Raw genomic sequence first — 22410 nt, 5'->3', positions numbered from 1 at the left:
TTTGAATGATTTTTAAAAGAATTCACAGCACACTGCCTTTAGTTTGAAATACGAGCTTTATCAGGTATAAAATCTTTTCATAACGCATCCATACTCATAATCAGATAAAAATAATTCATATTTAAAATAGATATTTAGCTTCTTATTGAAAGGACTTTTGAATATTTAAATAAACTTTTTTAAAGATCCCCCTAGCTCTTGAGCACAGTGAACAGGAGTGGGACAGCCCCAGCAGCTGGTGGCAGGTCCCAGTTCAAGTCCTGATGTCCTCTGTCACATCCAGCAGTGCCAGCTCCCGGATCTCCTCCAGCAGCTGGTACAGGCTGGGCCCCTTGGTCTGGCAGAACTCCCGGGACTCCTCATCCATCACTTCCACCCTGGCTCTCTCCTGGGCCCGCTGGGCCTCCTCTGCAGACTGGCTGACTTCTTTCACCAGGTCAGGCCTCACCTGGGAGCTCCTGTGGGCAGCCTCCGTGTCCGCAGTGCGGTGCGGCGCGTTCCTGATGATCTCCAGCTTGATGGTTTCAGCATGGCAGCGCGAGGTCTGCACGAGGATTCTCACCTGCACGGCAATACTGTGGTTAAATTTCTGATGGTGCTACTTCCTTTGCCTCGTCTCACATGAGATACTCACTGTGATGTGATCAAAAAGGCTCAAGGTCATCGAGTCTCCAGTAGTTGTAGTGGAGGTGATTTTATGCTGAGAGCGATGGAGGGATCCAGGCTCCCACTGGCAGCTCCCAGCCCCTTGACAGGAGATGACCAAGCCCTCTTTGTTTTTCATGTACGCTGCACCTTTGATTCCATACCTGCAAAAGAGCAGAGAGAAGCTGTTCTAACCATTTTCAGGTCTCTTAGTTTCAAAACCTGCAGGCTGGCTGGGATTTTAGAAAAGCAACAGGAAGGGGCAGGCACAGCAGCCTGATAATCCTGCCTCAGGAACACTGATAGGTGTTGTTAAAGAAACCCAGACATGAAACAGCATGCAGCGACTGAAGTGTTTTGAGAGCAGTGAAGCAAAATGAAATAGTCAGTGATCTATTATCTGAGTGCTGGGTGGGGCCTGGAATGGATCAGCGATGGGAGAAGAGCAGCTTTACAGGTTTTTCCAGCCAGATCACGAGGAGACAGTTCTCCATTTTAGAAGCAGCTCCTTGAAGAGCAGCAGCGTGTTTGCCCTGGGTTCTCTGTAAGGCAGCACCTTTTCTGGCTGGGGATGCCAGCTGTGAATCGAGCTGTGCCCTCCCACATTGCAGCAGCAGCAGGTGTCACTGCCAGCTCTGGCTCACCGGGGCACGAAGACCAGCACGCCGTTGGTGCGGATGGAGTAGATGACGCCGTCGGCCACGCAGCGCTCGTCGCTCTCGGCGCTCCTGTCTCGGAAGTACATGCACTGGAAGAGCTCTGTGGACTGCTTCTGAGCACGCTGGGCTGCCTGCCAGCACCCCACACAGAGACAAAAATACATAAATATTCCCACAAACATCTCTGCCTTTGATTTCCCAGCTGCTTTTCCCATTATTTAGTCTTACTGTTGCCCTGTTCTTTTGAGAGTTTTAAAGTTCTTCTAAAAGTTTGCCATGTCTTCTAATGTTTACATATTTCTACTGAATCTTCTCACACTGTTCATGTAAATAATGATTGTTTTGCATTTTTCTTTGTAGGTAGAGAATTGATAGACTGCTAGTTTGACCAGCATGGTTGGAGAAGTGGCAATTTCACCCTCCAATCCACTGTCACTTAGTGGAGTTAGAAAATAAAATGCTCTCTTTTAGTTCTTTTTTTCCCTCTTTTGCATCTAACATCCATGTGTGAGTTATTTTGTGTCATGGTGTGATGTCTTACCTGTCCCCAAGAAAAAATTACATCTAAAACAAAATCCTACATGCATTACATGTGAAGTATGAGCACTTTTACTACCACTGTCAGAAGAAAAGCACTAAAAATGAAAGTAAAGTGATACTCTTAATTCAAGGAAGCCAGTCAGGACTGGTATCCCATTCCCTAGGGCACCATGGAGACTCCCACGAGGACGCCCTTACCCGGTTCCTGTTATTGATGTGTCTGCACAATTCCTCCAGATCCTTGTTACTGATGATGTTATCCTTCACATCCCCCGTGCTTCCCCTCAGGGCGGCTGCCAGCAGGAGCCTGTGCACAACGATGTCAGCGTATCTCCTGATGGGAGAAGTGAAGTGAGTGTACTTCTCCAGGGCCAGCCCTGCCAAAGACAGGAACGGGGATGAGCAGTCAAAGCCTCTCCCAACAGCTCAGAACTCGCAGGAAAGGCAGGAAAGTGACCAGATACCGTAGTGATGGAACTGCTCCTCGGGACAAGAGCCAGTTGAGAAGTACAGGGCGTTGCACATGGCGTGGGTGGCCATGGAGCGCAGCAGTTTGTTCACAATGGGATCCGAGGGGTCGTTTGCTCTGTCCAGAGACTCGGCCAAAGCCTTGTTAGACCTGGCAAAAAGGTGTTAATTCCAAAGAAAATGACACTATCCCTGGTTATAATGGCTCACAATTCACAACAGCATAAAACCCACATAGAAGTTAATAGTTATTCATACAAAAATGGCAAGCAGAGTGATATTGAAACTCTCAATGCAGTTTAGTAACAGCTCTGCTCTAAGAAAATGTTTAGAAAAATCCCAGTTTTCACCCAGTTGTCTGCTGCAACCTGGAGAACCAGGGGCTGGAGCAAACTCCATCCTGTGCAGTACAGAAGAGTGAGCTGGTCCAAACCTTTGTGTCCAGCACAAATGGGACAAGGTGACACCCAGGTCACAGAGGCTCTACTGATGCCCTTCACCATGGCCTTCTCACGTTATCTTGCCCAAGTAATTCTGAATTATTTTGAGTCATTTAAAATTACTTCATTGCACAGAATTCCACTAATTTAAACCAGTACTCTCTTATGCAGGAAATACAGTGCAAATAAGGCCACTGCAGAGCTTGACCAGGGCACAGTGACTGAATAAATGTTTCATTTGGGTATGTCTAAAATTATTCAGCCACTGGCATTTGCTGTACAGCCAGAATAAGGCAGGCAGCTTCTCCTGGTCAGAACATCATCAGAAAGGTTCTGATAAAACTCCTTTTAAGAGCTGCTATGCAGTGTCTCTTAACATTGATACTCAGAGCTGCAATTGTTTAACAATAACATGGCCAAATAGTTAATTGCTTAATTTTAGTTACAGAACTTTGGTAACAAAAGCTACCGTGTGTCTATGGAGAAGCCTTTGGCACTGGCACAGTCCCGAAGCTCAGTGAAGAATTCCTGGCGTGGTGGAGGGTGCTGCCGCAGCAGAGCTTGGTGCGGAAAAGCCTCGGCAATCCTTTTCGCCACCCAGTGGTTGGCCAGGATCATGCATTCCGCCACGGTCTCGTGCACTTCCAGCGGCTGCTTGGGGATGAGGTCATGGATATTGCGTTTGTCATCCAGCTGCACCCGGATCTCGATCCCTTCCAGCTCCAGCGCGCCGCAGCGGTCCCGCTCAGCGCGGACGTGTCGCGCTATGTCGGTGAGCTTGGATACGGCCCAAACCAGCTCAGCCAGCTTCTTCTGCCTCGTTCCTTCATCCAGGCTTTTCAGTTCCAGGACATTCCCCACGACACTCGTGTCCCCATCCAACAGTCCCTGGGCTGTCTCGTACTCCAGCTTGTAGGCAGAGCGGATCAGGGTTCTGGTGTACTGCACACTCAGCATCTCGTACGATTCCTTCTCCAGCTCCCACAAGACGCTCACAGCGTATCTTAAAGACAACACCACAGTTCTGGAATAGCTCTGGCAGACTTAAACTCCCCTTAAACTCCCATTGCAAGCACTTTCAACTCTTAGAAATTTAGAGATTTAATTCTGGTTGTGGAAGCATCCTTTTCTTCATTAAACCAGTGCTCAGCAACACCACTAAATACAGCACTTGCCTTTCAGTCTCATGCATCACAACTGAAATGAGGACCAGCTACACAGCAGTATCTTCAATTCATCTGCTGAAGCAGAATACCCCTAAGGTGTAAGGTCTCCTTTATGTTAAAGCAGAGCTACACTGTGATAGTTATTTTTACCCATTTTTATTTTATTACTCAGATGCATCCACAATGAACACCTCTGTACCCTGAATATCCTCAGGGCAGCCTTGCATATCCTCAACTGAGCCTGTAAATTGATATCAACTGATCTATAAAATTCACCCTCCCTCTGGTAGAACTGAAAGGTAATTTTTAATGTATACAGTTCTTTCAATAATAATGCAAAATGACTTGTAGAAGTGTCCCTGCTGAGAACAATTCTCAAGCCTTACCTGTCCACTCCGCTGAGGAGGGAGCACAGGTCAGCGCTGAGGACGGAGGGCAGCATGTCATAGCGCCGGTCTGCCAGGTAATACGTGGTAGCCCTGGAACAAAACACAGCTACTGCTCTTCCCACCAGCACTCCTGGGACTACAGGCATTGCTCCACAGACTGATTTGAAAAGGTTATTCCCACAGAACACTCACAGGTGCAATACTGAAGTCAAATTATTTAAATAGCTATTTGCACAGTACAGCCCTAACTTTGCCTTCCTTGGTATTTCAGCTGCCATTAAGGGCAGAACCAGGGTTGGACAAAATTTGCTCACTGGAGAAGGTGACTTAGTCAAACATCTCTGCTGCCTCCACATTATACTGCTTTGAATCTACAAAGAATACAGTTCATTAAGTGATTCAGCAGTTTAAGTTCAAGACACCGTCAATAAAAGAAAAAAGAGAATGAAATATTTTCACATTAAAAGACAAAACTGAATATGAAAACATAAGCCTGACAAATACCTCTGGAATTAAATTAATCTAAGACTTAATTCCATTTTGTGGGTGTTCATCTCCCTTGGAATGCAAACAAGTGGTTTTTAAAATACTTTAAGTCACAGATGTTAAATTAGCAAAGAGGAGTGATTAGGGAAGAAGAAACTTGTATAGCTTTCTGGAAAATGTGTCCAAATAGAAGCAGAATGTCATTAGTTACCTGATAGCTTAATTAGCTTTAAGAAGTCTTTAGTAAGGTATGAAAGGTGAAAGCATGTTTCTTTCTCTCCAAAGTTTCCTTAAGGTAGCATCACAAACTTCTGAGCTCCATAAATTTTCTAATTTATATAACTCACCTTGCTCTGGCCTCAACATCAGTGTAGGAATTTGCTGCCACGAAGTGAGTCACATCTGCAATGTGCACCCCCAGCTCGAGGTTCCCGTTGGGCAGAGTCCTGACAGAGAGAGCATCATCCACATCCTCACAGCCCTTGGGGTCAATGCTGAATATCAGGTGGGTATCTCTCAAGTCGAGGCGTTTTTTCTCCTCTTCTGGACTCACTTTCCATGGATTCTTTGGAGAACTCGCTGGCATTTCACTCATCTATACAGAAATATGGTTGATGAACATAGATTTATGTATTTTCTACAAAAAGATGCCAACAAATTAGATTTAATTAGTTTTTCTAATTCTACTTTTGTTTCATTTTCCAAGTCCATTACATTTACGTCATGGAAAGTGTGGAAAAAATTGAAAATAATTCTATGTGTATTAGTAACAAGTGTTATTACTGAGGTGATACTGCAGCTCTGGCAAATATATTGGTTTTTTAGTCTTCTTCTTTCTATTAATTGTAGGTATCATCAAAATAGTTATCTATGAAAGCTGGTTCCTCTCCCAGTTGAAAGCAAAGTATTTAATACTATGATTTCAGTAGGATGAGGCCTTTAGGATCAGCAGCATAACCACATACTAAAGACAGAAAAATCTTAAAAGTCTAACTCAAATTTGAATTAAGAGTTTGTAATCTCCTCACAGCAAAAGGATTAACTCAAAATCACTACTGACTTGAAAATCCATAGTATCAACAGAACCACTGATCCAAGAGATTCCAGAAGAATAAAGTAAAATAATAATAAATTATCAGCTTTCAAAGTAGGCTTTCTAAAACCCACTGGCAACAAAGATGTTGAGCTGTAAGAGGGTCCCTCTCTTTGAGAAACAAGACCCTGGGAATGAACAGAAAAGACTGGATCTGATCAAACAGACAAACCTGGATTTCTGAGAAAGGGGCAGCACAAATGCTGTTCTCCACCAGAATAGCTGCAATTTCCCCTTCAAGATCTCCAATTCTCCCCAGCACTCTCACAAAGTGCCCGTTGGGGTACAGGGAAGTCGACTCCCAGGAATCGATGCGCACGACAACTCGGTACTCCTGCAGCAGACAGCTCTGTTAGAACAGCTCTGTGCCCCTCACAAGCACAATTTATTCCCCTACCACAACCTTAAACTTAGCAGAAAAAAACCAAAGCAAGTGGTATGTAAGTGCTCAGGGTAGCTGGACTGTGGCTGAAATTCAGAACTCAAGCTTTGTTACCTGAAGCTGAAGTGGTCCTGACAGGAATTGAACACAATCCTTCAAGGCAGAAATTGAACCCTCACAGATTTTGCTTTACCATGTTTTTGTCAGGGGAAGCATCATTAGAGCCTATAACACCCACACAGCTTTGTAGGAACGCAGAACAGAGAAACACTTCAGTTAAATTACCTGCAATGCTTCAGCCTGCTGAGTGCTGATCCGGATTTTGGGAATTCGGTAATCCCAAGGTGTTACAAGGACTTTCTGAGCATTTCTGCCCTGGGACTGGCTCTCTTCTTTGGAGGGGAAAGTGACCACATAATCCCTCCAGTTCTTCTGGATGATTCCAACTACTTTGCCTTTAAATAAGGAACATTGTGCATTAAAGAATTAAACAGAACCAAGAAAGCAAATATGTGGGAGGTGCAGGAGATTCACTTTGTAAAATCAACTGATGTGTCCCCAAATCTGTTACAACTGCCAACAACATACGGTGTGCAGACAATACAAGTGTGTCATAAACTACTGTTGGCACTGGCAGATTTTAATGAGCTTTTATTTATGTGGAGACTAACTCATTGTATAGATTTCTACTGATACATAACATAAATTATTCAGAGATTCCCACTGTTGCTGAAATGTGGCCAATTCTAGTAATACAGAGAATTTTTAATAGCAAAGAGCAAAACAAAACATGATTTCCCTACAAAAAGAGAATTAACCTCTTGAAGCTTTTAGCTCTGACCTCAACAAACTTTTAAGATGCAGCTACAGCTTCAGAGTAATCATTTCAAACCAGACTCTAAGCTCCCATGGTACCCAGGCTTGTCACACAGGGATACTTTTTCACCTAACTTTTTTTTTTTCCATTATTTATCAACAGGGAATTAAAAGGATGCTTCTCCTTACCTGTGGGCATAGGGTCACCTGTGGTGTCTGCAGGTGCTTTTTCCTCAGTCTCATTTTCACAGAGGGCAACAGTCCTTCCTTTCCATTCATGCACAGGGAGCAACTCAACCACAACCACATCCCCGTGGATTGCACGATTCCGAGCCTTGGCCCCATAAATAAGGATGTCACTTTGAAGTTCTGTATTTAAAATAAAGGGAAACAGAACTATAATATGCTAAAAAAATTTAAATCCCTCCATTCTTGGCAGCATTCTGCTGAAATAACAGATTTTTTTTTCTGTTGGAAAACTTTTCCAATATGATTTCTTCTAAAAAGAACTACTGGCAAGAAATTAATATTGCAAGGAAATGAAAAGCTTTTCCTCTTTTTTTGTTTGTTTCCTTTTTTTTTTTAAGTGTCTTTTAAGGAATTCTGTAAATGAACTTTTGGATAAAAAGCAGGATAGGCTGGGATAAGTTCATTGTTCTTAAACAGCAGCTATAAAAGCAGACAGCATAGTTAAATTGTGAAAGCCACTGCCACATGATTCTGGGGAGGATTCAGAATAAAACAAGCTTTTAAAAAATAATGAGTATACTGAGCACTGGTTTGTCTGCAGGGTCTGTCACAGGACCATTTGAAAGTAGTTATTAGTGAGAGCTGGGCCAATGTGTCTGTGCAAGGGCAATGGACTGTTCCTTCAAAGGTGCTGATTAGTAACTCATGCCAGAGAGACAATCCTGGATCACTTTGGATCAGCTTGATCCAAAAGGCAATTTTCCAATTATGTTCACAAAGACCAGCTTCCTAATCCTGCCAACATCTATGCAAACTCTTATTGCAGTCAAAGGAGTGGTCACCTAAGGTTAGAGCAAAGGGACAATTTTCACCAGCATTTCCCTTCAGAGGGGTGCAGGGAAACAGGACAAGATGCCAGATTATGGCCAAAGGGGGTAAGAAAGAGGAAGGAGTTCCACCCTCACAGTTCCACCCTCTGGTTAATCTTCAACTCCTTTCTGGCCCATGAAAACCAGACAGGCACTGCAGTGTCTCAGCCCTCATCTCCTTTGACAGCTGAACAGTCTCACCCGTGTCTTTGCTGCCAATCCCCTGCAGCCGAACAAAAGCTTCCAGCTGTGCTCGGTGCTTATTGACATTCAGGGCACCCTGGAAGAGAACAACAAACCAACCAGTGAATGAAAGAGTCACCCTAAAAATAAACAACTTTAAAGGATAACATTTTGGGGGTTAAAATTATTTTTACATGAATTAGTTTTTATTGATCCGTGGGTTATTTTGAACAAAGATGTTCTCTCTATAGGGGGGCATTCAGGATGTAAGGCTTGAAGTACTCACTTCTGGAAAAGTAAATTCTTTTAAATGTTGAATTTATTTGTAAGATGCTAAATGATATTTTACTCCAACCACAGGCAGTGTAAGATTACCTTTACTGACTGCCTTTGCAGAGAATTTGACATTATTCCAAAAAAACCTCTGTCTTTCTGTTCATATTTTATCCAAAAATCACTGCCTCTAATTCTTTAAATTATTTTTAAAAAAAGGATGCTTGTCTACCAACAATCCATATTAAGGTCCTCAACAGCCACAAACCTGTAAACTAATTTCGTTAACTGGGAGATCTCTGTGCAAATGAATTTAGAACTGCTCTGCTGCTTTTGTGCAGCACTATTTATATTTAAGAATGAGTTCTCGCTGCTTCAAATCACACCTGGTTTATCAATTTACAGGTACATCAAATATCAACCTGAAGAGAAATGCATAGCAAATTTCAAATCTTCAATAGTTGATTCTTACTTTTAACTTCTACAAGCCAAAAAAAAAAAAAAATCCACATGTCACAACACAGTGTAGGGGAAATATTTCAAGAATCCTAATCCCTTCCATCCTCTTGTTTTTTGTTTTCTTTCCCTCTTCCCAGCACAGCCATATTTCTTTCTCTAATCACTTTAATTCAGGCAACTCAAGGGATCAAGCACAAGACTGCAATGTTCTGTGTATGTTCCCTGCGTAACAAATACCTGCAGGTATCTTCCAGACTTGATCCCAGCCTCCAACACTTCTACAGGTAAGTGCTCAGGATATTCTTTGCCATGGTTCTCTTGGCTTTCACTCTCCCGTTCACGCCGAGCTTGGACTATGGAGCCAAAGAGCTCATGGGCAGCCTTCAGGTCAGGCCAGAAGTTATCCAAGTAATTCTGTATGCACAAATAGAAATAAACCAAAAAGTATTCCGAGATCTCTCTTCTTTTAATAATGCATTTGGAAAGCCCATAATGGACAGGATCTGTCTCACACTGTACCCAAATAACACAATGGTAATGATGAGTTTGCTCCAAACCCCACACATCTGTCCCAGGTCCAGCCTAATCCACTGCTAAATACAACAAAGGTCAATCAGTTTGGCGCAGTATTTACTCAATATCCTTTCACAGCTGAACGTAAACATCCCATCCCCAGATCCCACTGAGTTCAGAGTACAGGGATGGACACCAAAATGAAGAATTAATTATTTTCTCAGACATCACTGTATCCTCAGCAGTCCAGGCAAAGTAACTGGCAGAACATTGTTGATGGATATTTAGGCTACAGCTGCTTATGGACTGCTTGCACTCCAGATTTAGGCAGCTGCCAAAGGGAACAGACCAATGCTCATCAATGGCAAACTCCTTACAAACAAGGAAAACAAGGAAAAGGTCTCCTAAGAAAGATGACCTCTGTTATCAGAGCTGCTGTTTAGCTTTTTGGCTCTCTGCTTTGCTCACTGCCACTAGTTTTTCTGACATTCACATAAGTGACATATTTGCTTGCTTTGATAAATGGAGACATGAGTTACCATCACAGTTTTCTTGAATGTAAACTCTGACTGCAATATACTTAAATGTACTTGCTTCATCATTTTGATGCAGCATAAAGGAAACCTTTTATTTTTCTGGCATGTTACCTTGAAGGAAATCACAAACACTCCTTCTGTTTCATTTCCGTACTGCCTGATAGCATCTTCATCTTCTGTTACCATAACAACTGGCATCTGACCCAGGCAGTGATTGTGATACCAGGCTGCTGCATTGTAAATATTCCTAGAAAAGCAAAATTTGAAATAAGACTTCTGCAACAGCTCATTTTCTACTTGCATGATTTTGCTGGCTTCGTATAAATGAGATTTTGATTTAACACTCAGACTTTTGAGACATATACAGCAAGCTACAGAAATGTTTTCCTACAAAAATGTTCCTGTGCCACTCTTAAGCCCCACAAGAAGAGAGGAGAATAGAATGTTTCCTCCCAAGTACATCAACTTGTGCCCTGGCTGCAACATGAAGTTCCTCTGAGTGACTGTAAAAAGCAGGCTGGAGGTGCTAAGACTCTGATGCTACAGTGTGACTTTAAACTGCTCCAGCTTTTTCTTTAGCATTACTGCATTTAATTTAATTACATTTTGTCTATTTCCCTAAGAAAACAATGCTGCTACTTTATAATCACAAAGAACAATGCAGACTCCCAGTTGCAGAGCTAAGCAGGGCAGGAGCATGAACTCTGGTTGGTGCTGGTGCATGCTCACACTCCTGCACACAAAGTCATGATGCTGTGCAGTGTGACACTGCAGAGGTTCCAACAAACCTGGTCTGCCACTTCTCCATGGATTCTCCCTTCTCCCTGGGCAGGTAGCAGTGCTGGTGAAATTCATTAGCAAACACAGTGCAGTCGTGACGGGGATCCTTCAATAGATTCCGTAACTTGTTGTACTGTCTGCAATGAAAAAAGAGAAATATATTCTTGTGCCTGCTTTTGATAATGCTATTCTAACTCCCTGTGAAAATACAGCTTAAAAACTCCAGGAAAATTACTGTCTTGCACAGAGAAATGCATTCATTAAATTACACCGCTGATGATAAATCCTAAACCATCCTGCAAGCAAACTTTTTTAAGTTCCATCGTGAACACTTCTGATATTAAACATACTTGTTTTCCAGTGAGCCCTACAAAACATCCTAAATGTTCAGGAACTTGTTTTGTTTGTCACTTTTGGGGCAAGAGCTATTTCTTCAAAAGCCTTTGTTCTTTAGAAATATGGGAAGGTCCTGAGAGCAAATTTTACTCTGAAATGCTATGGCAATGCCCAGGTTAATGTCTGGTGAGATAAGTAACAGACAATAATATTAATTATTCCCCAAAGACAAGTGCTCAGGTGTCAAAACAAGAAACCAAAACCTGTCCATAATCTAGCTGTGGGCACATAATAGATCATTACAGCAAACTCTAATTAATTCCTGTCACCAGCCACTTGATTCGTTAATAATGCTACAGGTTTCATATTGCTCCTATCAACTGAAAACTATGCCAGGCATTGATATCCATGGATCACAAAGGATCCCCTTTGTAAAATTACATTAAGACACTTGAAAGGCCTAAAGAATTATACATTTTACAAATCAGTATTTTTACTTCAATCTAAATAAAAAATAAGTATTGTGGGAAAAGTACCTTCGTCCTTTCTGATGTTGCACAGCCTGACAAGCTGTTTGCATGAAAATAATTCCTTTCAGCTCTGGAAATTCCAGAATCTCCAGGTACTCCTGAACAACCTTGCAGTCGGGGACAACGTAGTGTGTGACATCATCTGATAACAATTTGCCATCTAGAAGATAATTCAGAGTTTCAAGGTTCAAACTTTCAGTTGCAGTAATGGCTTCTAGAAAATATTTCCTGATGTAAGAAAATTAGAGTTGCGCCTCCTCAAATCTTTTTCTGATGAGCAAAATTATGGATTTTATGGTTAACTTCAGTGGTACAGTCCATAAATTTGTGACAAACACCCTTTTGCACCAACTGATGCCAAACTTTTGTGCAAATTCTATCTAAAGAAGTGAAAAAGATCCACTTTGATTATGAAAAGGCTATAGCTTAAGAGAAAAGATTACAGTTCTTTCTTCTCTGTTTCCATATGAAAAAGGGACTATAGATCTGGCACAGAAAATCTTTTCATGGAATTTCTAAAGGCTGTAGAATTATGAGCAGTTCCTTTACCCTGCTCCTACAGCTCTCTCTATTCAAACACACCATTTACAGCAGGCTCTTTACATAAAAGAGCACAGGTAAGGGTGCACATAGAGAAAACCACTGCTACTGCAAAGAAAAGATGTTTTTAAACCGAAACTATTAACCAACAGTGTTAATTTTCTTTATAGAGACTCTATCCCTTAGGAATATGCCATCAAAATACCAGACACAACACATCACAGATGACATCTTAAAAAGTACCTCAAAATTCAAGACTTTAATTGCTTTTGGTATTTCAAAGATTACCCAAAAGCTTTCAGATGGGAGGGGACCTCCACTGTATTTTTTCTTAATGTCTATTTATCATTTATTATAAACACTGAAATCACCACAGTGCAGGAAAATTATACAGAATGAAGTATACAGATAGTGACAAGTTGGGTTATTTTAATGTACTTCTTAGAAGCTGACATGGGGCAAACTTTGAGCTGTGACCACAAGAAGTGAATCCAGCCAGCACAACTGTGCATGCAGTAACTTGGCCTCATCTCACACTGAAGGCTTATAATGGATGATGGCAGCAGGCGTACAAGAAAGCTAATATTTATTAATAATTCAGAAGAGCATTAGAAGTGAAATGTCACTGGGAGATTTATGAGCTGTGCCCATCCGAAGCTATGCTTGCCTGACCCATCCATCTAGAGCAGAATGACTCCTAGGCAGGCAGAGCTCACCCTCACAAGCACCTGCTGATGTGATTTTTGCAGGCAGTCTCTCACAGGGCATGAAATAGATTTGCTCAGCACACTGTGTAGAGTCTGGAAGGAAAGCAAATATTTCCCTCACATCTGGGTTACCTTGAATAATCACACAGGGACATATTCTGACAGTCACCTGTAGCACAATTTACATTTAAGTACAAAAGAGGGGGAGTTAGGCACAGCAGGAAAGGTTAGAGCTTTTTCTGATATGTGCCTTTAATTTATCCTTGAGGAATTCACAACCAAATTATGTATTTTAGGGGGCAGTAACTAGTCCTGATCTCCTAGATAGCAGTAATACACTATAATGATCTAAGTAATACACCTCCTGCCCTCGATTGCAACCTAAGTCAAAAGTGAAAACATCTATCCCAATCATAGTTCCAAAGGAAAAAAAACTGTCACAATTCTCAACCTTTTCTTTCAGGCAAGTCATTTGGTCGATTTCAACAGGTTGGATATTATGTTTGTTATTTACCAATCAGTTTCCTGCATCAAATAAATTGTGCTATTGAACAACCACAACAACAAACCCAACTGAAATATCAACCACAGCTCTGGTGATGATCTACGATGCACATAACAGCACCACAGTACGTAAAAACAACAAATGCAGACATCAGAGCCTGGCAGCCTTCCCATGTCTGAAATGCCCTAATATAACACAGGCAATTACATTTAATTACTGAACAGAAATAGCTGCTGATGAAGAATTACAATGGCTTCAAGATAATGGCTTGGCCCCATTGTAATACTTAACAGGTATGTATAGAATTTAACTCATGCTATAAACCACCACCCTGCAGAAATTAATTCATTTTAAAGGATCTTTTAAAACAAGAGAAGTGTAAAAATTGAACAATCCTTTAGCCTTTTATCACTGCCAGTAAACTGTTCACAGTTAAACCCTCTAACAATCAACTCCTCGATTCCTTCCGCTCTTAACGCCTCGTTGATTTCTCAAGGGTCTTGCTGTAAAGGAAAACTATTGCTACAGCCGTGATTTGTTCAGCACCATCCGGACACCCCAGAACGGGGATCACCCCTTCCCCACCAGGGATAACCCTTGCCCGAGGATCATTCTCTGTCCTCAGGAATCATTCCCTGTCCTCAGGGGTTCCCCCAGCTCAGGGATCATTCTCTGTCCTCAGGGATCATTCTCTGTCCTCAGGGATCCCCCCAGCTCAGGGATCATTCCCTGTCCTCAGGGATCCCCTCAGCTCAGGGATCATTCCCTGTCCTCAGGGGTTCCCTCATTCAGGGACCATTCTCTATCCTCAGGGATCCCCTCAGCTCAGGGATCATTCTCTGTCCTCAGGGATGCTCCCAGCTCAGGGATCATTCCCTGTCCTCAGGGGTTCCCTCAGTTCAGGGATCATTCTCTGTCCTCAGGGATGCTCCCAGCTCAGGGATCATTCTCTGTCCTCAGGGGTTCCCTCAGTTCAGGGATCATTCTCTGTCCTCAGGGATGCTCCCAGCTCAGGGATCATTCCCTGTCCTCAGGGGTTCCCCCAACTCAGGGATCATTCTCTATCCTCAGGGATGCTCCCAGCTCAGGGATCATTCTCTATCCTCAGGGATGCTCCCAGCTCAGGGATCATTCTCTGTCCTCAGGGATGCTCCCAGCTCAGGGATCATTCTCTGTCCTCAGGGATCCCCCCAGCTCAGGGATCATCCCAGCCCAGGGATCACTTTGCCCGCAGCTCTGTCCCCCGTCACCCGCAGCCCCGGGGGACGCCGCCCACCGCCCCACGGGCGATCCCGGCTCTGTCCCGGCTCCCCCCAGTCCCCTCACGGCGGAGCCTCACCGCGGGCGCAGCCGGCGCGGCACTGGGCGCTGCGGCACAGGGCGCTGCGGCACGGCACGTCGGGGCGCAGGTAGTGCTCCCGCACCACCCGCACGGCGCGGCCGTGCTGCCCCCGCAGCTGCAGCACCTTCTCCGTGCGGAGCATCGGGGCGGCGGGGACCGGCCGGCAATGGCGGGGACCGGCCGGCAATGGCGGGGACCGGCGGCCCCGAGGCCGCGACAGCCGGGGCGCCTGCGCGGGGCGGAGCGCGGGGTCACAGCGCGGGGATCGGCTCCAACCGAGGGGCGGGAAGAAAGCGGGTGGGGCGGGCTGAGGGAACCGGGGGGGATCGAGCTGAGGGGACCGGGGCAGTCTGAGGAACCGGGCAGGATCGAGCTGAGGGAACCGGGCGGGAACGAGCTGGGGGAACCGGGGCGGTCTGAGGGAACCGGGCGGGATCGAGCTGAGGGAACCGAGCAGGATCGAACTGAGGGGACCGGGGCAGTCTGAGGAATCGGGCAGGACCGAGCTGAGGGGACAAGGGGCGGTCTGAGGGGACCGGGCAGGATTGAGCTGAGGGGACCGAGGCAGTCTGAGGAATCGGGCAGGATCGAGCTGAGGAGACCGGGGAAGTCTGAGGAACCGGGCAGGATCGAGCTGAGGAGACCGGGGAAGTCTGAGGAATCGGGCGGGATCGAGCTGAGGGGACCGAGGCCGTCTGAGGAATCGGGCAGGATCGAGCTGAGGAGACCGGGGAAGTCTGAGGAATTGGGCAGGATCGAGCTGAAGGAACCGGGCGGGAACGAGCTGGGGGAACCGGGGCGGTCTGAGGGAACCGGACAGGATCGAGCTGAGGGGAACCGGGGCAATCTGAGGAACCGGGCAGGATCGAGCTGAGGGGAACCGGGGCAGTCTGAGGAACCGGGCAGGATCGAGCTGAGGGGACAAGGGGCAGTCTGAGGGAACCGGGCAGGATCGAGCTGAGGGGACAAGGGGGCGGTCTGAGGGAACTGGGCAGGATTGAGCTGAGGGGACCGGGGCGGTCTGAGGGAACCGGGCAGGATCGAGCTGAGGGGACAAGGGGCGGTCTGAGGGAACCGGGCAGGATCGAGCTGAGGGAACCGGGGCAGTCTGAGGGAACCGGGCAGGATCGAGCTGAGGGGACAAGGGGCGGTCTGAGGGAACCGGGCAGGATCGAGCTGAGGGAACCGGGGCAGTCTGAGGGAACCGGGCAGGATCGAGCTGAGGGGACAAGGGGCGGTCTGAGGGAACCGGGCAGGATCGAGCTGAGGGAACCGGGGCAGTCTGAGGGAACCGGGCAGGATCGAGCTGAGGGGACAAGGGGCGGTCTGAGGGAACCGGGCAGGATCGAGCTGAGGGGACAGGGGACGGTCTGAGGGAACTGGGCAGGATTGAGCTGAGGGGACCGGGGCGGTCTGAGGACGGGGTGGGAGCGAACTGAGGGAGCTAGAACTGGAGCTGAGGGACACAGGGAGCGAGCTGAGGGAACCGAGGCGGCCGAGGGACCTGGAGGAGCGAGCTGAGGGGACCAGGGCGGCCCTGAGGGGCGGGCAGGAGCGAGCTGAGGGGGAGCCCGATCAGTGCAAGCCTTGAGGGGGCCCAGGCTTGTGTGGCTGAGCGGGCACAGAGGGCGGATTCCCTTCAAGTGAGGAATGCAGTTGTATGAACCTCCATGTTCTTTCTCGTCATCTTCCAGGAGAAATCCCAGGTCCGTTCCTCGCCCCTGATTTTGTGTGACCACTTGTCAGAGCACTCCGGGAGATGGGGATCAGGGAAAGGGTGCATGAGGAGAGCAGGCAAGCCCTAATCACAACTTATTTTACAGTAAACACCAATATTGTCCGTCACATTTACACAGGGGAAGATAAAGGCACTGACAGGTGAAGTCTAGTCCAAGATGAAACAGAAAAGAAGTGGAAGGTCAGGAGTCCAATCAATGTCTCTGGGTCTGAGTCAGTGCTCTGTGTCTGCGATGCTGCCATCCATTTTGGGGATGATTGTTTTGACTCTTAGAAAAACACTCATGCTTTCTCAAATAATAAGTGCCTATACCATAACTTCACTTGAACATAAATACATGGTGAGAGCTGTGTAGTGTTTGTTCTTAGGAGGGGAAAAAAACACTGGGAAAAAGCCAAGGCAGTATGTCACTGTATGTTCCTGTTTATTCTACTTCTTATTTTTCACATGTTTTATAAAATGTGTATCTCCAATGACTAATACTTCTAAGTAACCAATTTGTGCCAGTAAATGGAAGCACCATCTGTAAGAAGCTGATTTGCAGAAGCCAAGTTCTCAAACATCTGAGGAGGAGGAGGTGTTATAACTTAGTGAGAGACGACCAAAGTGTAGACTTGGGTTTGGGAGTCAGGATGACTTCAGATGTATTATGTAAGCAGGATGTGAGAGGAAAAGGGAAATGGAGAGCAAAATGATGGAGCTCTTGTTCAGCAGGAGCAAAGATGAAGTAACCCATGCTGATAGAAAGGGTAAGAAAAACACAACATTTGGGAAAAAAAGACATTTAGTTGAGTTTGAAATGTAGCAGATGCTGATTGCTGACACAGTGAGGAACACAGACCAGTGTGCTTACTCAGTGACATTCAATGACTGTAATAAAATGAAGGTTAATTAAATAGAAGTAGCTGAGATCACTGCTCTCATTTGTGCACTGTTTCACAGAGGAAAATGGAAGACCTTTGGGCCAAGTTCACACCCTAGGGATACTGTTGATAGCTGCACTTGTATTTATAACATCCTAGTCTGAGCAGTTTCATCATTCTTGAGTTTCCCCACTTCCTTCCTCTTTTGGAAGAAACCTCAAATGATTGCAAAAGACCAAGCTGGAGTCATTAGAGCCAAAGAGAACTCGTGGCACTTTATCTGACAGCTGAATTTGTCCCTGTGAGATCAGAGGTGAACTTTCACGCTCTGGTATTTCATGCTGATCTGTTATCGTCTTTACACAAGGCAAGACATTTGTGCAGGGACAGCCAAAACTAGCAAGATAACATGTATATATTTAATTGTTTAAAAATAAAAGCTGCAAAAATGTTGGTGTATCAATATTAGAAGATCTTATCAAATCTTGAAGAATAAAGATGATGTGCACTCTGCTTGCAGAACTATGGGACATATATTGCTTCATACAGCTTAACTTCATGAAGTACTTTGTAAAGGAAAAAATCATGGTAGAATGTATTCCTCACTTTGTGCAATGCCCCTGCGGATAACACCAGTGAGTACTAGAGAAGCTTTTATTTTCAATGGAAGTCTTTAAAGTTGTGCCTGCTTGGGATGGGAAGTGGGAGCCTCTTGGGAGCTCTTCCTGCCTGGAGAAGCCTGTCAGGAGATGCAGGACAGATTTCAGAGTGTTACCTTTTCACAGAAGTGTTTGGGCCAAGAAATTTGGGGTCACTGGAGAATACCAGCAATCGGCTCAAGTTTCTGAAGGCCGACTCACCTGACAAATGCCACAGAGGCAGAAGATAAATCTGGAATCCACATAGTCATGGAATCAATAGAAATTGTATCTTTCCATTTGAAAAAGGACTTCTTATATTTTTTTTTCCTCCAAGTACTCTGTGACTGAGGTAGAGGACGCAAGATTTGATTATCTTATAGCATATTTTTGAAGTTGGTTCTCCCATTCTTAAAGCAATTGTGGAGCAATTGGCAATTTGTCATCTCCTTCTAACTCATCCTAAACTGGATAAATGCTCCCTTCTCTTGGAGACTCCTCTTGGATCGCTGGCTCAGTAAAAGACAAGTATTGTAAAAATTGCACCCACATCTAGAAAGGTCTCAAGATTAACATGCCATTCCTTGCACTCATAAAAAAGAAAGATATTAGATGATCTTAACAATGTCTGTTTTATGTAATCCCATGTCCACTGGCATTAATTATGTCACCCTCCTTTAATTATTTTTGTCAGATCTCATGTTAATTAGACTCTGTTATTTTGCTTAGGATTGCACTTTGACTGATGATTATCTCATTTATCCTTTAAAATTATTTATACAGCGTTACAAAGAGAATGCTAATGTTCTTCTAATTTTAGCGAAAACGATTTTTTATTCGTGCATTTTTGGGCTTCCGAATATTCTCCGTTCGTCCAAACCCGGTTGGTGCTTTGCGTTTGCAGTACCGGACACCCCCGCTGGAGGACGCTCTGTAATCGAGTTTGGGTTGAAATCGGAACTTTCGCTTCCCTGCCCGTGTCTAATGGGCTAAAATTCCACCTTTCAGCTTCCGTGGACAAACTGCTTGGAGTTGTTTATAGCATAAAAAGACAATTTTCTCCACAAAATAAACTAGAAAGAGATGCTGCTCTATAATAAAATAATAATAAAGAAAAAAGGCTTGCAGATCTCTTCAAGCATGTCAGGAATATGAAACTACACGATGTTTACAATTATTGGAAGCATAAAAGCAATTTATCACAATACCTGATATTTACTATAGCATGCATTTGATCTTCTTTTCCCCATCCTTTTCTTCCATGGATGCAGTTCAAAAGTTTACAGCACAGGAATGTAACGCTGTGTACTATAGTGTTTCACTTATTTTCTGTACCTTGGCTTAGTTTATCCCAGGGTTTCCCACTGGATTTACTGATGATAGAGCTTCAATATTATTTAAAGAGAAAATATATGCTGAGATGTTTAGAATGTTACACTTTGTCTGATCAGGGAGCTTTAGGTTGTTTGCAGCTGATTAATAACTTGGTGTAGTCCAGATTTTCTGCTTTCATAAAACATGCTTATATTTGTTGTGCTAGAAATTATGAAAACACTTTGGATCAAAGGAGAAGGCCACCATATCAATCATTTGTTATCAAAATGCATTTGATTTGGTAGGAGCCCTTGGACTGAGATGATGCTCAGGGTTGTCTCAGCCTGCAGAGCAGCTCCTGCAGGGTTCAGAGGATAATGGTGGTCAGAGATGGAAAGACCCAACAGGTCAGATTTTCCACCCACTTCCAAATTGGGAGTGCTCCCTCTGGTACATCTCGCTCAAGTCTGGGGTCAGTGCTGCACAATATCATGCTCTAAGGTTTATTTATTTATATACCCCAGTAAATAGAAAACAGAATAGCAAGGATGACTTTTTACCCCCCTGCTTTCAAAATAACAAGAAGTTTCTAGGTGAAGCTGATTAATTCCCTCTTAGGCTCCTATCAGCAGAAATTAAATGGGGTTGACTCATGGGGAACTCTGCAGTTGTGATTTGCTCTACAAATGAGATATAAGAGGTTTTCCTTGAGAGCTCAATGATGTACAAAAGGAAACTAAAGGAAAATGTATTACACTGCATTTCTGGGCTGCAGCTGTGCATCTTAGGTGCCTTAAATTCTTCTTACTAAAAGCCCTTGAGCTAAGATTTTATGCCCATAACTACTCTGTCCTCTGGCAAATCATATTGCCTGGCAGGTCTGGGTAAATAACAGGTTACTCTTTTAAAAAGAAAATACAGGGGAAAGAATACAAGATTTCAAGTTGTTTTTTTTTTTTTTTTTCATTATTATTGTCAAGAAATAAATCTCAGCCAGCAAGTAATTCAGGAATACTTAATTATACATAATAATACTTTAACCTGTGCTGCCCAGTTCTGTATGTAGTGATATTATTTGGGTTTCCTTGATATCCCTGTGTGATAACTGACCAACAGTGAATATTTTAAATTGAATGTAAAAGTCATAAAATGACATATGTACTGCTAACCACTTATTGTGCAATTGGAGGTTTTCATTTGGCAAATGTTCAAGCTTAAAATGTGTTTTTCATGATTATTCCCCTTATTAAAGCTCATTTGCTATTCATGGAAAGTGAGCACAAAAGAGATGTGAACAGTCAAAGAAACTCATTTAAAAATTCAAATTAATATCCAAGGGAAATGGATTTCAGTGTTTGCCCAACTCTACTGGGACACTCAGCTGCTGAACGTCTCCTTAATGGGTGCCTTTGTCATTGTCCTCAAGGCTTCCATCACAAATGCTCCTTACTACTTCATATTGCAGTCATTATGCAAAATTCATTCTTGATATGGCTAAAGTGGTTCATTAGAGAGAGGCAAGGTGAGAGTGTGTTCACCACGTGCCTGCTGCTTTTACAAATGAGGCAAAAACTAATTTGTTGTGATACTGACTGCTGAGTTTAGTGTGGAGTCAAAGGAACTCAGGTCTCTGGCCCTTGCTAAGAGCTGAGACATCCAATGGCCTCGCTCATCCTGGCCTCAGGGACATTAGTTATCCCTCTTTGGGTCTTAGTGATGGGAAAGATCTGATCATCAACTGTGGGAACAAAAAAACAGTAACTGATGTTTATTTTCTACTTAGGCTGAGCTCCTGCAAGATAAATTACACCTGTATTCTTCACTCACTTTCCTGGCAGCAGGATCTGCATGCAAGGCTCCTTCCTCTCCACTGCTTTCACCCACGAGTCTAATTGAAGTAAGTCAGGTGGTCAAGAGCTGTCCTCTAGGTAACAAACACTTGACAGAACCACCAAAGTGCTGCTTGTTACTACCTCACTAAGTGGTGTAGTTCCTTATTATGCTGAAAATTCGAAGTGATGGGAGCAACCACATAGCTTCTAGGGATAGATAACTGAAAAAGCATCTTGCATCATTCAGCCTGAGACTTTGGAGGTGCATTTACTCATGCAAGCTGAGGTCAAAGGCTGATGCTTTTCAGAAGGGTCTTGCTTCTTAGCCAAATTTTTAACTGCTTCAATTAAAGAAGATCAGATTCTTTGCCTGGGGTCATATGGCAACTCAGTGGCTCAGCCAGGGTTTGAGCCAAAGATCCATTCTCTTGGTTCATCACCCTTTAGTGTGAATAGGAAATTTCATTCTGCTTTATGAAGGTATTAGGCAGATTTTATACATTTTATATTTCTGGATTGTATACAATATGTATTTCTGAAAGAGACTGAGTTGCCATTATGATGAGGAAATAGTCTAATGGGTAATAAAATTTAAGAAAAACAAGATACAAAAGATGTTTCCAGAGGAAGAAATTGGACCATGAACTAGTAGTTTGTGGCAGCTGATAAGATGTGGAACTTTCTGAGGATATGAAGGACATTAGAATGCCAATCAAATACCAAAATGTTCCTTTAACTTAGAGACTGCCTGTTTTTTGTGACACTGATGCTTATTTTAGGTATTTTTCTATCTTTCCCCAGCTGCACATTGCAGAATGCAGTGTGTGGAGGGAGTGCACAGCACCAGTGTGAGCAGATGTCCTCTGTGTTGGATGAGCTGGTTCAGCTGCAGGTAAGGGAATGGTTTTCTGCTGGTGCAACAGGAAAGCCAAAGGGCAGCCCCAGCTGTGGGACAGAACTGTTCTGGACTCACAGTCAGGTGCCAGGAATGCTCTTACAGATACAGCAGCCCATACCTTCAGAAGCATGGAAGAAGAGGAGGGGCTGTCTCAGATTATTTCTGTCTAATATTTTTGCTTAAAATTGAGTTCACCGTGTTATTTTCCAGCTTATCTCATCACCCTTCCTTTTTTTTTTTTTTTTTTCCCTTCTAGAATGTCCCATCCCTTCAAGTTTCAT

General features: G+C 44.0%; 1 protein-coding gene and 1 long non-coding RNA gene across 2 annotated transcripts; one reads left to right on the top strand and one right to left on the bottom strand.

Annotated features, from left to right (window-relative positions):
• Positions 1 to 37: 37 nt before the first annotated feature.
• DIS3L (DIS3 like exosome 3'-5' exoribonuclease) lies at positions 38 to 15087 on the bottom strand. Its single transcript, XM_030281441.4, has 17 exons — positions 14844 to 15087; positions 11759 to 11912; positions 10895 to 11023; positions 10218 to 10353; positions 9295 to 9471; positions 8344 to 8422; positions 7274 to 7453; positions 6554 to 6723; positions 6059 to 6220; positions 5141 to 5388; positions 4305 to 4397; positions 3222 to 3755; positions 2309 to 2463; positions 2043 to 2221; positions 1290 to 1435; positions 635 to 809; positions 38 to 562 (listed from the first exon to the last, which is right to left on the bottom strand). The coding sequence occupies exons 1-17, from the start codon at positions 14986 to 14988 to the stop codon at positions 254 to 256; spliced, it is 3171 nt and encodes a 1056-aa protein (XP_030137301.4). The 5' UTR covers positions 14989 to 15087; the 3' UTR covers positions 38 to 253.
• Positions 15088 to 16235: 1148 nt separating this feature from the next.
• Positions 16236 to 22124, top strand: LOC115496712 (uncharacterized). The gene is made up of 3 exons (XR_003962224.4): positions 16236 to 16552; positions 21183 to 21296; positions 22033 to 22124. It is a non-coding gene; the product is annotated as an uncharacterized lncRNA (long non-coding RNA).
• The last annotated feature ends 286 nt before the right edge of the window (positions 22125 to 22410 follow it).

This window comes from Taeniopygia guttata, chromosome 10 (assembly GCF_048771995.1).
Source record: "Taeniopygia guttata chromosome 10, bTaeGut7.mat, whole genome shotgun sequence".
NCBI classification, from domain to species: Eukaryota; Metazoa; Chordata; class Aves; order Passeriformes; family Estrildidae; genus Taeniopygia; species Taeniopygia guttata.
The sequence above is the reverse complement of the archived record's forward strand: the minus strand, read 5'-3'. Positions and strand labels throughout refer to the sequence as shown.